Here is a 14,663-nt window from a genome sequence, read left to right as displayed (position 1 = left end):
CTAAAGAAAAAAAACCCTATAAAAGGGAGATATATGAAAAACCAAAATCATACAATTACACAAGTGTATGAAAACTAAATCTATCGATAAAACCGCTATATAAAATGTAAAGAATCTTTATCAAAAAAAAAAAAATGTAAAGAATCTAGCAAAACTCCTTGTCAAAATTAAGATTAGTCACATTGAAACATAGTTTTAGATCCCATTACAAAAGCTCTAAAAACGATCGAAAACAAAGAGATTACTAAAAAGGTCCACATACCAGAATAATCATAACCTTAGAAGAAGAAATTAAAAAAAAAAATCCAGTGAAACGTCGACAAAAATGGATATCTTACTCTTTTTTGTCAAAAAAAATGGATGGATATCTTACTCAATTTTCTAAGCTTGGTTTGTTAACACTGTGAACTGTATTTTACCTTTGATTTTAAGTTTAGTATTTTAAAACCCTAAAAAGAAACTTAGGTTTTTTTCTTTAATTTGCTGGTTACCATTTCTAAATCCCTAAAACGGAAATGAACTTTTTTTCTTACCTTACCTATTTTCCCTAATATTACCACCATATATACAAGCAAATAATAGCTGGAATGAGAAAATGCTAAAAATTACCAACTAATTAATTATAAAAACGTTTAACAAGTTAAATAGCTGATAGTACTGAAGACTCTGAACAAAAAGACCAATGGCCAATTGAGAAAGAAAGAAGACGAACGATTCGGTGATGACGACGAGGAAGAAGGAAGAAGAAGACGTTGATTCTGTGGAGAAGAAAGACTTTGAGATTGACTGGAAATCGGTGATGGAAGACGACGAAAACGACGGTACCGGAAAGGAAGATAAAGTGCCGGAGTTAGAGATTGTTAATGCCAAAACTCTGCCGCCGCCTCCGCCGCTGTCAACTTTTCTCTCCGCCGATCAAATGAACAGTCAGAAAACCCTATCCGATCACGCCCTCGACGAGCTGCTGGAGCGTAACAAATCGCACCTTGTGAAATTAGGTCCAAGCTTACCAGACAATGGTGAGAAAATCCGTTCCAAAATCGCGAGCCTCGAAGAGGAGAAGCGGAGCAGGGCTTTACGGCGCTCGAAAATGGTTTGCATTTCACATTCAATTTTGCTTACTAATTTTCTTCGTTTGTTTGGTTTTTCTTTGGAGTTTTGAGTTATGTGTAGTGAAGTAGCTCGTTTTAGTGGAATTTCGAGTTTGTTGCTTGGAAGATAAAGCTAGATCTTAGATATGGAGATGGTTGTTGTTACAATGTTGGGGTTTTTTTCAAGTTTCTGCTAAAGCTTTTTTGCTCTTTGTTGACTGCATTTTTCTTTATCTTTTAGTGTCATTTCTCTCATCTTCCAAGCTAGATTCGACCTCAGTTATGTGTATGATCCATTGTCATTGTAACAACTAGTCACAGAACACCCTAAAATTATGTAGACCAAAGGAATTTTATGATAGAGATGTTATCTTCTTAAAATTTGGGTTTATAGACTCTTTCATTTTTGGCAGGATGTGGAAAGAAGTTCGACGCTCATGCATGCGACAAGCTCAGGTATCTTTGTTGTCCCTTCAAAAACTTCTATGAAATGGTGTATATAGACTATGTTGAAGCTTGTTTGCTTCCAACATATAAGTTGGTTAAGTTCAAGTAACTATAAAGGTTACTGTTTGGAATTGATTATATGCAATTGGCTTCTCAATAGCAAAGCTTAGAGTCACTTAAGTGTCTTTTTTTTTATAATTCATCTCCCAGTTTCTGGAGTTTTGTATAACGAGCCACGTTTCATGTAGGTTCAGATGTCTTTGCGCGAGGGAACGCAGCCTCAAAAGACTCCTCTAGACAAGGGAATGCAGTCTCAAAAGAAGTCTCACGGTCAACATTCCGTGATGCTTTTTTAAGTAAACCGAAAGTAAGTATGGAGCTTGTACAATATGCCATTTTAAAACTGTTTTAGATGGCTAGCTAGCTCATAATGCAACTTTGTAATCTGTGTTCGACAGACGGATACTCAGTCCACAACGAAAGCATTTGCTAAAGAACTAGAAGATTTGGGATGTGAAAGTGGGAAACGCAAGGCTGATTATAAAAAGACTGTTACAAGGCCGAAAGGCGGATGGCGGATGTTGTCAGATATTGGGAAAGCTGAGCACAGTGAAAAACAGTTCTATTCTGGATCTAAAGGGTCAAAAGGGAATCAGAAATCGAAGGAATCTTATGGGAAGAGAAAGCCCAAGGAATCTTCCACTTATTCTCTGCTTGACGATGATGATAACGACGACGCCAACGGGCATGAAACTCCTAGGTCCTTTTCCTTTCTCTTTTACCATCTGTTTCTGCTACTAGTTTATTATCTTTTAAGGGGTTCTTAAGTATACCATTACTCATTACTGCTATTTTGTTGTGAGTTGCCGTCTCGTACAGAAGATAATGAGTTGTATTGTAATCTCTCAACCTCTTTCTCTCATAGGGAGTGGTCTTGGGAAGAATATCCAGCACCGAGTTCAAGGCGCCGTAAGGTATTTTTGCTTACTACCGTTATCATATATAGCATATCTGTACGCATTCATAATAGCCCTCAAGAATTATAATCCAGCAAGAGCATGGATTCTTTTTCAAAACTTCTGTTATATTCCTACCAACAATTTTATGAATTCCTTACAAAAGACTTCAGTTTTTGAACGGTTTATTGAACATATAATCACCTTACTCTTACACATTCGCTATGCTGTGCTTCTAACTCGCTGATAATTTTCTCCAAAAAACTGTAGATATCAGACAATACAGTGATTAATGTAGATGAAGAAGAACTTCAGCCTTCAACAGTCGCAGAGCAAGCGGTTGAAATTCCTGAAGGGTAAAACGACTTGTTCCTTGAGATATAGTCTTGTTAAGTTACAATTATGGTATTATCTAACCTAATATTTGATTTAACCCGCAGTTTACCGGAAGAAATATGCTATCCATCAAGGTAAATCCATCTCAAGATTGATCTAAGCTAACTTACCGTAACTCTTAATATATATATGAATGTTTTCTCTTCACTTCATCTGGTGATCCAGGGATGATCCAGACTTTGTTCAAGTTTGTCTTAAAGATCTTGAGTGCCTTGGGCCTCAAGAATTTCTAACATCGCCGGTTATGAACTTCTACATCAGGTGATTATGAAATGATAGACTTGCAATATATGTTATCTTGTATTGTACTTGCACTATTTCCAATAGCTACGTCTCTTTTGAGTCCATGCCATTTTATAATGATTCTACTGTCTCTGTTTTCTTTGGCTAGGTTCTTGCAGCAGCAGGTATCTGCGGCGAATCAAATCTCTGCTGATTGCCATTTTTTTAACACTTATTTCTACAAGAAGCTAAGTGACGCTGTTACATACAAGGTGATCAATTTTCCAATGCATTATGTTTGGTTTGCATGATTTACTCTTTACCTTGTTTCATTTTTAATCAGTGTCTTTTCATTTCTATTAAATAGGGAAATGACAAGGATGCCTTTTTTGTAAAGTTCAGGCGGTGGTGGAAGGGTGTCGATCTATTCCGTAAAGCTTATATATTTATACCAATTCATGAAGAGTAAGTTGCTTTCACTTTACTACTCTAGTTACGACTTTATATAATAACCTGAATTTTTATTTCAATAGCAATTGACATCTAAAAACAAAATCTCTAAACTGTTTCATAAAAATCTCTAACGAATCTATGTATTGACCATGAATCTTGTACCATGTTACAGTCTCCACTGGAGCTTAGTAATAGTTTGCATCCCGGACAAGGAAGATGAATCAGGACTGACGATACTTCACCTAGATTCATTAGGACTTCATTCAAAAAGATCAATTCTTGATAATGTCAAAAGGTGGGCACACGAGCTTTATCTTTTCACATGCGTTCTATGCATATATGGTTTCAATACGTAAAAACGAGATGGTATTTCAGTGGTTTGAAAATGCAGTCAACATTTTACAGGTTTCTAAAAGACGAATGGATCTACTTGAAACAAGATGATTATTCTTCGAATCTACCAATCTCAGAGAATATATGGAAAAACCTCCCGCGTAGGATTAGCGAAGCTGATATACAGGTCAGACGGTTAACTTTTTTAGTCCCATGATTCAATGATAACTTCTTTAGTCGGTTTCATGTGAAATCTGACTATTTAAACACTAGAACCACACGAGCAGATCAATTTGTCTTATGGTATTCTCTTTGTGTAACCAGGTTCCACAACAAAAGAATGATTTTGACTGTGGTCCGTTTGTTCTCTTCTTCATTAAACGGTTCATCGAAGAGGCACCTCAAAGGCTGAAAAGAAAAGACCTAGGAATGGTGAGTGTTATCTCATACTCTCTTCCTAATACTAATATCTTACACTCTCATACTCTTGTATAATCAACTTGTGTGCTTAAATTTCATCCAGTTTGACAAGAAATGGTTTAGACCCGATGAAGCCTCTGCTTTGAGAATCAGAATCCGAAACACACTCATCGATCTCTTCCGTGTCAGTAACGAGCCACAATGACCAGACAGATAGAACCTGTATAGAACAAAAGAAAGCATCTGATGACAATGCAGCATCCAAGTCAAGACATTGCTCACCGCTCTAACAGAGTTTTAAGTTTATTATTGTATAGACGTTGAGGAAATATTTGTTCTTAAAAATCTGGCTCCATATTCCATAGGTTCAAGTTGTAATCCAATTTACATCTTCTAATTGGCATTTTTTGTAGAAACTGCTACCAAAAAAAACAAAAAAAATCCTATTTCTCATCATTGTAGCTACTACTTTTCACACAATTGTATCGTTACATAGCCTCTGGAGAAAACAAATAGAATTGACATCTAATCAATGTTATCTTACAGCATGGTGGAGATTTTAGTTTCTTTGACCTAATCATGACATTTGACAGATCAAACTGATGCTTTTAGAGCGGTGCGGAATTGCTCAGGCACCCGCATAACCGGTGCCTGAACCGTACCAAGCATGCCAAGCTGCCCACATGCAGCCATTTGATCGTTGCCTCGGCTAAACCGCATCAAAACAGTGCAGCCTCCTCCAGCCAAAATGTTACGGAACTTGATCATCTTGTCTTCCTCAGTCTGTATGAACTGAGAACCACTGTGTGGGTTAAACTGAATAAGGTTGATCTTGCATGGGATTCCCTGCACAAGCTCCACTAGCCTCCTTGCATCATCCATGCTGCACAATTAGATGGTTTCAAATTTGAATAATATCAAATATCAACAGAGGAGACTTGAAGTTACGAAACAGAGAGCTTAACAGTGCTCTCTAGTGATGTTTTCACTTACCTGTCATTCACTCCTGCAAGCATCACGTATTCAAACAACACTTTGTATTTGTGCTTTGAACTGAGTTCTTCTCTGAGAGTCTCAAGGAGCAAAGACAACTTGTATTTCCTGTTGATAGGCATAATCCAGTTTCTAACCTGCGAGGTTAACGTTCAATGAGGTCAGATCATACCTTATGAAATGATGACTGTTTCAAAAGAGACAGCATGAAAATAAACCTCATCAGTTGTTGCATTTAGACTAACTGCCAAAGCGCAATTCGATTCACGAAGAAACCGCTTCAGCTGAGGAACAAGGCCACTGGTCGAGACTGTGACCTTGCGGGGACTAAAATGAAGTCCATTCTCGTCTACCATTATGTTTGCAGCTTTGATGACATTGTCAATATTGTGAAATGGCTCTCCCATTCCCTACAAAACACATTCAGCTCCATGAGAAACTGAACACAAAAAAAACAGTAGACTTTGAATGTGGCTCAACATGCATACCATAAACACGACATTGGTTATTGACCCAAATTCATGAGAAAGCAATCGCCTTGCATAAACAGCCTGCTCAACTATCTCAGCAGCAGTGAGATTTCTCTTCAAACCCATCCTGCAAAAGAAGATAAACTACATGCATTATATCAGCAACTCGAAAGCCGAGAAAAAAGCGACGGTTCAAGAGCATATCTTCATTATGGTTTTTACCTGCCAGTGTAGCAGAACTGACAATTCATGGCACAACCCACTTGGCTCGAAACACAAACTGTTGTCCTGCCACGATCACAAGGTATAACAACTGTCTCAATCACAAGTCCATCATCCAACGTGAACAGAATCTGCAACATCCTGCGAGTTATGAATCAGTGAGAAAATTCCCCAAAACTCACTGAGATATTAGTCAGTGACTCATCCACATCATCATAACTATTTATACGAAAAAAGAAACGATCTATTCACCTTCCTAGTTCCATCTGAAGCCGAACGAACATCTTTCAAAGATAATGCCCCAAACTCAGCATGTTCACTGATCATTCTCTTGAAATCTTTGTTCAGGCCTATAAGAATGCACGCATCAATGAGAATCACTCGGCGTTTCTGGATCACAAAATCTTCTGAGCAGAGACATATCAGTAGACAAACCTTCAAGTTCATCAACATCATTTGCCCATACATTGTCCTTGTATAATCTCTTCCACAGCATCATCGCTTGCCCCGGGCGAAATCCATGCGATTCAACCCATTCCTACAAGTACAAAATTTACCCAAATTCAATCAAAGACCAGATTCAAGCAAACACGCATTGTTCTTTAATGATAGAAACATTAATCAACAATCTCTACTTGGCATCAAGCAACCCAAAAAGGAGAAACTGAACCTGAATTTATGAAATTCAAGCATCAAACCAAATAGATGATAAAAGATTGAGAATTGAAAAACCGTACTTGGAGCGCAGCATAACTCATACCCTTCAAGACCACCTTCTGGTTATCATCTCTCGCCACATAACCTTAGAGAACCATCGTTAAATACTACATTTCTCAACCCAAATTGAACCAAAACAGCCCTTAAATAAAAAGTACTCACCTTTAGTTGATGAGAGCTCGTCGAGCGCTGGAATGCGAGACGAAGAAGAGAAGCATGAGAAGGAGAAAGAGGCGAGGTTTCGGGATTCGAGGAAACGAACGGAATTGGTAAGACGGTGGTTGCGGAGAAAAGAGGGTAAGGCTAGGGTTCCGGCGAAAGCCGTCGTCGAAGAGAGTAACGTCGGGGTGACGACGGCGGAGTTCGCGACGGTGATGATTCCAAGACGCCTCATTGTCGACAGACGAATCGTTATCCCCATTTTTGATTTAGAGAGAAATTCAACAAATATGAACCGGAAATTAAACCTAACCAAAAAAATCCGGTTTATAGGTAAACCGATTCTACCCTTACCAGACCTAAATTTGACTTTTATTCCAAGTAATCGATTAGGGTATATAAAAGGAACCTTTTTTGGTTTCCTCTTCCTGACCTAGACCTAGTTTTCTAAATTTTCTTTCCATGACTTCGACAAAGCAGTCTTCCTCGTCGTTACTGCCTTTTGAGTTAGTAGAAGAGATACTTTACAAGATTCCGATTGAATCTTTGGTACGGTTCAAATCGGTATGCAAAGAATGGTATGGTCTCCTCAGCGAGAAAATATTCATCTACAAACACTTGGATATCTCCAACTCCAAGGAACGATTCATCTTTCCTGATATTGATAACATTCAACTCTTTGATCTAGAGACCGAAGCCCTTGTACGTCTACCAATCCCAAACGAGTTTCACAGTCGTGTTTATTCAAAAACGATTCACTGCGACGGATTATTGCTATTTAGAACTTATGGTGATACAAGAGGAGAGCTCGCAGTTTGGAATCCGTTTTTGAGACGAGTCAAATGGATCAAACAACCCTTGAAATCTTACCCTGAAGTCTACGGTTTTGGATACGACAATGTATCCCGTGACAACTACAAGATCTTGAGGATGTGTAAAGAAAGAAGGCGCAAATTTTCAACAGAGATTGAGATATATGAGTTTAAGTCTAAACTCTGGAGAAGTGTTGATGCTGCTCTTGAATGCAATGAACTCTTGAAACCTGTGTCTATTTATGGAAACATGTATTGGATTGCTCAAAAGGATTTGAAGGTTAACCTTGGAATCGAAGTCTTCATCCAAAGTTTTGATTTTTCCACAGAAACGTTCAAGCCCATACATACTGAATGTTTTCGTGTGAGTTCTGATGATGAAGTAGTCTTGTCAGGTTTCAGAAGAGAAAGGCTTTCTTTATTACATCATAACCATGTGAAGATTGACTTTTGGGTTACTAATAAGGTGACCGACGGGACTGTCTCATGGAGTAAGTATTTTAGTGTATCTCGCCTTGTTCCAAAATTACACACCACTTTCCATTGCAGTTTTCTGAGCAATAAGTTCAAGCTATGGGGCAAGGAAGATGGACCGGGCATTAACAGCATATATGTGTACGTCAATGTTTACAAAATGGGTGAGGGTAATATCAATAAACAATTTGAGATGAGAAGACGAGTTATATGGTATGATTTATTTCGTTGCGATTGCCATGTATATGTTCCAAGTCTAGTTCCGGTTCCAGAATAAGAGGAAGAATGTACGCATAAAGGAGGCTTGTGAAGGTTGCTTTTGCTATATTATTTCATGCATGTTCTAAACATTAATTTGGATTTTCATTTTACTATATTTACAGACAACTCTAGATGAACTATTGCAAAAACACAACATAGGGTAGGTCCGTCGTCAATTTTGGAGAGGTTTGTCTATCTACGATTGAAATTAGTCAGAATCATTTGAAGAAATGATTTCCATTAGTTGTTTTAATTCATGGTGATCTATCCCAATTTTGAAGAGTAACCATTTCTATAAAAAATTATGTTTTTTTTCCACACATTTAGTAAGACCCATTAAAATTAGATGAATTTACTTTGAGTGATTAGGTTCCTAAAGTAATATTGAATAAACCATCAATTCCATTCAATTTTTTTTTTCCTACTGCGAATATTTTCCCGTTCAATCACCAAATGTTTTAGAAGCCCATATCCTTCACTTTACTTCCACTCCACGCCAGTCTTCCTCACACAAGAATTAGTACCAACCAACATTTCCCCACTTTTTACCAATGCCAAACCTAGCTAATCCCTCCGTTTACACATCATTTTTGCTCTCTACCCACCAATATTACTTCCTCTCGTTATTTTCATCTTAATTTGCATTGTTGTAGCTAACTTCATAGCATACAACATCAGCTTCAAGATAGAAAACCTCAAACCAACATTTTTGTTATCACTTTTGTTTTTTTGCTTATATTTTACCTACATTTTACTTAAGTTTTGAGTATTTTTTTTATTAGTTCACAGCTTTACATGTAAATTAACAACTTGAAGACAAAACAAAAATTGCAGGACTACATAACTAACTCGATCAGAAAGCTAATTCGGTCAAAAAGTAAAATACACTCGGTTGTATCATACACATGGACAGGAATTACAAACTGAGCAGATGTGATTCGTTTTCTTGAATTGTGAGATAAAAGGAAGCGGGAAAGTGTGGCTTGAGCGCGCCTAGAGGCCTTGTGCGACTGTTGCTTTCTCCAAAACATACATTTCCTGAGATTTGTCTCGTGCTGGGTACAAATATCAGAAAAATATTTATCTTATTTTCTTTTCTTAATTGGTTTTAGTTTTCAAGACGGTGTATTACATAGAACGTCAGCGCTACATACCAGAAGTCAATCACAGTTAAAAGTTTCCTATGCAAAGCAACTCACCGATATGGAGGCTGCTCATATCACAAACATCGCCTTTATCGATTGAGATCAATGACTTTATGAATTATGATACCATAGCTTTCTAATTTATTAGTAATCAGATAGAGTGATAAAAAAAAGTATAAAACCATGTATGTTTTACTTATGAAAGGGATCTATATATGTAAGACTAGTATCAACCATATTTGCGATTATAACAATGTAATGTAAACTACATATTATTTTATTTGGTTTGTAATAATGTTTATTTAATCTTATGCTTTTTTTTGGCAAACAATCTTATGCTTTTGGATAAAGAAATGTATGTTTTTATCTTAGAAGCATACAACATCAGCTTCAAGATAGAAAACACCAAACCAATATTTTCGTTATCACCTTTTTTTGCTTATATTGTACTTACATTTTACTTAAGTTTTGAATAATTTTATAAGCGTTTCACAGCTTTAAACGTAGATAACAACTTGAAGACAAAACAAAAATTTCAGGACTACATAACTAACTCATCGGAAAGCTAATTCGATCAAAAAGTAAAATACACACTCGGTTGTATCATACACATAGAAATGAATTATAAACTGAGCATATGGGATTCATTTTCTTGAATTGTGAGATAAAAGGAAGCGGAAATATTGTTTTTAAAAGTTCGCATCTCTGGTGTAGAAACATTGTTTTTTTTTGGATTGAATAAAATTTAACATCCATCAGAAAAAAAGAGAAGCGGAAAAGTGTTTTGAGCGTACCTCGAGGTTTTATGCGATTGTTGTTTTCTCCAAAACATACTTTTACCGAGATTTGTCTCTCGATGGGCACAAAGATCAGAAAATTATTTATTTTCTTTTCTTAGTTGGGTTTAAATTTCAGGACCATGTATTACAGGGAACATCAGCGCTAAGGCTAGATGTCAATCACAATTAGAAGTTTATTTAGTCTTATTCTTTTAGATAAATTTTATCTTAGAATTCCAAATCTAGACACTTAAAAAGTCGAATTCCATTATGTGTCAACATTTCATTGAAAAAATTGCTACAACCTGCATAACCAATAGATTCCAATAAACAGGTAAAAAATGAGAAAGTGATGAAACGATTCCACTAATCAATTTATTTCAATTATAACTACCAAGCCACAAAAATCAAAGCCAAATAACGAAAGCATATTACTGCATGTGTAAACCAAATTGAATGGAGAAAAATATAAAATTCAGAAAGTGAATAACAAAACAATATCAGAATTTCCAGAAAACGAAAACATAAATCGATACTTCAATCCATGATCATACATCTTTTTTTTTTTTGAAGGAATGATCATCATGATCATATATCTTATGATGATTCATATATAGTAACCTCGAATATGGTTGGATAACATGAACTCAAGTGGGTGAGGATTCAGAAGACGAATCTTGCAGATCACGTAATCTCGTTTCCATTTACTCGCAAGCATATACTCTTGCATCACCCAAATCCTCTTGTCTCTTACTCTTCTCTTCTCCTTTTCCCAACACCTAAAAATCGATTTAGGTTCCTCCTTCTCACAGAACTTGAAAACCTTCTTGAACCCTAGAATCTCCCCGTTCTTCTCCGACTTGATCAGTTTATCCCGACCCATGATTCTCCAGCAACCAGATTCACATCCATCGGTTTTACCGGAATTCTCTGTCCGGTTAACGAACAAGTATCTTCCGTCGTGTAGGACCAAAGGTTCTCGAGTATTGAAATGCGTCCATGGATTTACGCAGTATACGTCTTTGCTTTCGAGAAAGTTGCTTGACCAATCGTTTCCTTTGTCCGTGATCATCTTCAGATAATATGCGACGATTTGATCCTCTGGTGGATAAATCATCGTCATTCTTCTTCTCTTCCGTGAATATACAAATGAAACTCAGATCTCGTAGAAGAAGAAGATTTTCATCAGAACGGTGATTGTGAAGTGAGAGAAGCAAGAAAGGCAAGAAACAAATGAGAAGGAAGATGTAAAATTATGAGAAGATAGTGTTTCTTGGGAAAGAAGTTACTAATATAGACGCTTCGTGGTTCGTTGGTACCTTTACATCAAATACTTATATTGACAGATTTGCCCTTACTTGTCCCACGGATAACGAAATTCTTCTACTGTATATTGTATTTTTGTTAACGAAATAATCAATAAATTCCTATTTTATTCTTGTTAAAATTCTCGCATTTTTCTAATTCATTTTATAAGAGATTTTTTTTTGTTTTTTAATACGAACACTTTAAATTCAGTATCACATTAATATTATTATTATCGCTCGTTGTGACAACAGTAAGATTATTAGACCATGATCATTCCTCATGGGTTTTATTATAAATTTTATCCAAAACCATCTCCATCCCTGTATATAGGGTTCTTAGTCATAAAATAATATTAAAAATAAATCAAAATGCTTAAATTTTTTAAAAACCAATGTTTAAGGTATGTACAACCCTGTACCTCATGATAGGGCTGAAATTATTATCCGGTATTCGGTCTCCGATCCAGTATCCAGTCTTATCCAATCCGTAAAAACCGAATATTCGTATAGTTCGGATCCAGATCCGGATAGTTGAATTAAGTATTCGGTTATTTTGGATACAGACCAGGATAATAGAAAATTTTGAAATCGGATATCCGTTATCCGTTACTATGTAAACTTTTAACTTCTCTATTATTATTTTCTCTTTTGCTATGAAGATAAATTAACTTCTCTATTACTATTTTTTCTTTTGCTATGTAAACTTAAATTTTGTGCTATTTGAATGCTACTTGGATATTTTTAATTTTTGGTATTTGTAATTTTTACTATGATAATACATTTTAATTATATATGTTATCTCATTATAATTTTTAAAAATTGAAAATCTTTTTTAAAGCAACGAAACCGGATATCCGTAAATATTTGGTTCAAACCGGATATCCGGTCTCCGAATATCCGGAGTTTTCGGATCCAGATCCGGATAGTAAAATTGATTATTCCGACAAATCCGAATTCGGATCCGGATACCTTGAAAAGTCCGGATATCTGGCTCCATTCCAGCTCTACCCCGTGATTGAGTTTTTATGTATTTTTATTAATATTGTTTTCAAAGCTGAAAAGTTTAGAACTTCTATGTTTTTTATGCATCCAACCTGAACCTCTTATAGGGTTATTAGAAGAAATATTTACTTCCAATAGCACTTTTTAAGTTTACGTTTACACTTTTTGGTACATCCATTTTAGATGACACTTCTTTTTATCTTTCATAGGAAAAATGACAAGATACCCCCTACCTGTTATTAAACCAAAATATGTCTACCACTTTAACCAATTTTCAATTTAATCTCTTTAACCCAATTTTATTAAACCAACATTCTTTTTTTTTCTTCCTTCTTCCTTCGTGCTTTTCTTCTTCTTTCTTCATTCCTCTTTTCTTCTTTTAGATTTCTAGGTCTTTTTTAATTTGAATATGAGGAGAGATAGAAACTCTCTGCTGCGGAACATCTCTGACAGCTTTAAAACTTTAGATCTACAAAGCTTTTCATCAAATAGTCCCTTCAGGTTCATTCTTCAGTCGTCAACAGACCGCTTTAGCTCACAGCCGCTTTCGCTGTTTTCACCAACGAGCTCATCTGGCTAATCGTGATTTCGTTCTTCTTTACTCGTGGATTCATCAAAACGGATCTCGGCAACAACATTTTCAGGACATGGTCACATCCACACACACGGTCATATGGAAGTATCCACTAATTCTTATATACGCATTCATCTAATCGATGGTTATGTATTCATTGTTATAGACCTGAGGTAACATGGTTAATGTATCTTCCTTAAGTTGGTTCATCCTCTCCTTGTATTCCCTCTTAATCTTTCTTTGCATCTTCATTTCTTATAGATCTGGTCTCCTCTTCTTGATAAAGCTCCCAAACTCTTTGTGAGCTCGCAGCTACTTTCCACCATCATATGTTGGTCTCCTGACTGGCACAACCAGATGTTTATCCGGATTTGCACCTGGATCAATATGTGTGTATCCATGTGGACATGGACACAAACGTTGTATCACTCTCTATTTTTGTTTACCAGTGATGACCCTCTTGACCAAATCTGCTTCTTCTTACGATGGACATAAAGTTTATGGACGTATCCACACAGATAAACACAATGCATTTTAAGCTTCAAATCAATATGGGTGTATCCACGTGGACATGGACATAAAGCTTTGTATCACTCATCATTCTTACACCATATCTCCTATTGTCTGTGTCGTCATGTCTGTTGTTGTTCATGTCGTCTTCTATGCCATATCCCAGCCTCTCGTAGCTTCTCTCTTCTTTATTTGTCTATGCATTTATCTAGGCATGTGATATTTTGATGTTCAAATCGTGTCCCCATTATCTTATCCATCGTAATCATGTCCATTAAGACATGTCCACATATATATTTTATTGACTATTTATTAAACTATCAACGGAATGTCCATGGTTAAGTCATTATCTTATTGTTCTGTATTGTCATGGACATGTACAATTACTGATGACAGTCACTGGAAACACATAAAAAATATGAAGCAAATTTAGATATCTATACAAGGAGTGAGTTATGTGTACATATCCACATGACTTTAACTATCCATATAACTATAACCATATAGAATGTAGACTTATAGTTAAATGATTTGTGGACATGTACATGACAAACAAACTTTGATTCTAAGCGAATATATTCAAAATAACTAATACGGCATGTATATGATAATATGTCCATATGGAAGGTCCACACCAATTTAATTTAAGGCAACCATATTCAAGCATTCGTTGGTTAAAGAAACTACAACATATACATGATATTACAGTCAAAGGATATATCCACTAAAAAATATCTATAGGGAATATTTTGTGTACGTGTCCACTAATTAGCTTTGTGTACTTGTCCATATAGCTTGTTTTATGTACTGTTTATTCTCTTCTCCATCTTCATACAAAAACGACATAACTAAAAGCAATTCTAGTTGCAGAAACGGCGGATTCGCGACCACGAGATATAAGTGCAAATCCAGATCCAAAT

At 36.0% G+C, this 14,663-nt stretch overlaps 4 protein-coding genes across 5 annotated transcripts; 2 read left to right on the top strand and 2 right to left on the bottom strand.

Annotated features, from left to right (window-relative positions):
* Positions 1 to 672: 672 nt before the first annotated feature.
* On the top strand, positions 673 to 4,750 carry LOC18009738 (ubiquitin-like-specific protease 1D). 2 transcript variants are annotated; one of them, XM_024160528.1, is made up of 14 exons: positions 673 to 1,093; positions 1,505 to 1,547; positions 1,787 to 1,905; positions 1,997 to 2,298; positions 2,464 to 2,512; positions 2,765 to 2,850; positions 2,935 to 2,964; positions 3,056 to 3,151; positions 3,282 to 3,384; positions 3,480 to 3,577; positions 3,738 to 3,860; positions 3,971 to 4,085; positions 4,223 to 4,330; positions 4,422 to 4,750. In XM_024160528.1, the coding sequence occupies exons 1-14, from the start codon at positions 722 to 724 to the stop codon at positions 4,521 to 4,523; spliced, it is 1,746 nt and encodes a 581-aa protein (XP_024016296.1). In that variant the 5' UTR covers positions 673 to 721; the 3' UTR covers positions 4,524 to 4,750. The 2 variants fall into 2 exon arrangements, with proteins under 2 accessions (XP_024016296.1, XP_006392178.1); XM_006392116.2 differs by having other exon boundaries at positions 679 to 1,093; positions 1,793 to 1,905.
* LOC18009721 (dual-specificity RNA methyltransferase RlmN) lies at positions 4,734 to 7,141 on the bottom strand. Its single transcript, XM_006392115.2, has 9 exons — positions 6,883 to 7,141; positions 6,741 to 6,805; positions 6,439 to 6,541; positions 6,256 to 6,353; positions 6,004 to 6,134; positions 5,800 to 5,908; positions 5,530 to 5,721; positions 5,312 to 5,448; positions 4,734 to 5,201 (listed from the first exon to the last, which is right to left on the bottom strand). The coding sequence occupies exons 1-9, from the start codon at positions 7,139 to 7,141 to the stop codon at positions 4,913 to 4,915; spliced, it is 1,383 nt and encodes a 460-aa protein (XP_006392177.1). The 3' UTR covers positions 4,734 to 4,912.
* Positions 7,142 to 7,341: 200 nt separating this feature from the next.
* On the top strand, positions 7,342 to 8,442 carry LOC18009542 (putative F-box protein At3g22650). Its single transcript, XM_006392114.1, has one exon. The coding sequence runs from the start codon at positions 7,342 to 7,344 to the stop codon at positions 8,440 to 8,442; it is 1,101 nt and encodes a 366-aa protein (XP_006392176.1).
* Positions 8,443 to 10,957: 2,515 nt separating this feature from the next.
* Positions 10,958 to 11,543, bottom strand: LOC18009679 (protein CUP-SHAPED COTYLEDON 1). Its single transcript, XM_006392113.2, has one exon. It carries the CDS (start codon positions 11,471 to 11,473, stop codon positions 10,958 to 10,960), a length of 516 nt encoding a protein of 171 aa, XP_006392175.1. The 5' UTR covers positions 11,474 to 11,543.
* Between the last annotated feature and the right edge of the window lie 3,120 nt (positions 11,544 to 14,663).

This window comes from Eutrema salsugineum, unplaced genomic scaffold (genome assembly GCF_000478725.1).
Source record: "Eutrema salsugineum unplaced genomic scaffold, Eutsalg1_0 scaffold_8, whole genome shotgun sequence".
Lineage (NCBI taxonomy): Eukaryota > Viridiplantae > Streptophyta > Magnoliopsida > Brassicales > Brassicaceae > Eutrema > Eutrema salsugineum.
The sequence above is the reverse complement of the archived record's forward strand: the minus strand, read 5'-3'. Positions and strand labels throughout refer to the sequence as shown.

What these genes read in the sequence shown, in the direction of transcription:
- LOC18009679 (XM_006392113.2), bottom strand. Translation starts at nt 11,473, where the DNA reads ATGACGATGATTTATCCACCAGAGGATCAAATCGTCGCATATTATCTG.
- LOC18009542 (XM_006392114.1), top strand. Translation starts at nt 7,342, where the DNA reads ATGACTTCGACAAAGCAGTCTTCCTCGTCGTTACTGCCTTTTGAGTTA.
- LOC18009721 (XM_006392115.2), bottom strand. Translation starts at nt 7,141, where the DNA reads ATGGGGATAACGATTCGTCTGTCGACAATGAGGCGTCTTGGAATCATC. An exon ending in CGAGCTCTCATCAACTAAAG is followed by an intron (nt 6,806 to 6,882) that starts GTGAGTACTTTT and finishes TGGTTCTCTAAG; the next exon opens with GTTATGTGGCGAGAGATGAT. An exon ending in CAGTTCTGCTACACTGGCAG is followed by an intron (nt 5,909 to 6,003) that starts GTAAAAACCATA and finishes CTTCTTTTGCAG; the next exon opens with GATGGGTTTGAAGAGAAATC.
- LOC18009738 (XM_024160528.1), top strand. Translation starts at nt 722, where the DNA reads ATGACGACGAGGAAGAAGGAAGAAGAAGACGTTGATTCTGTGGAGAAG. An exon ending in CATGCATGCGACAAGCTCAG is followed by an intron (nt 1,548 to 1,786) that starts GTATCTTTGTTG and finishes CGTTTCATGTAG; the next exon opens with GTTCAGATGTCTTTGCGCGA. An exon ending in GTTATGAACTTCTACATCAG is followed by an intron (nt 3,152 to 3,281) that starts GTGATTATGAAA and finishes TTCTTTGGCTAG; the next exon opens with GTTCTTGCAGCAGCAGGTAT.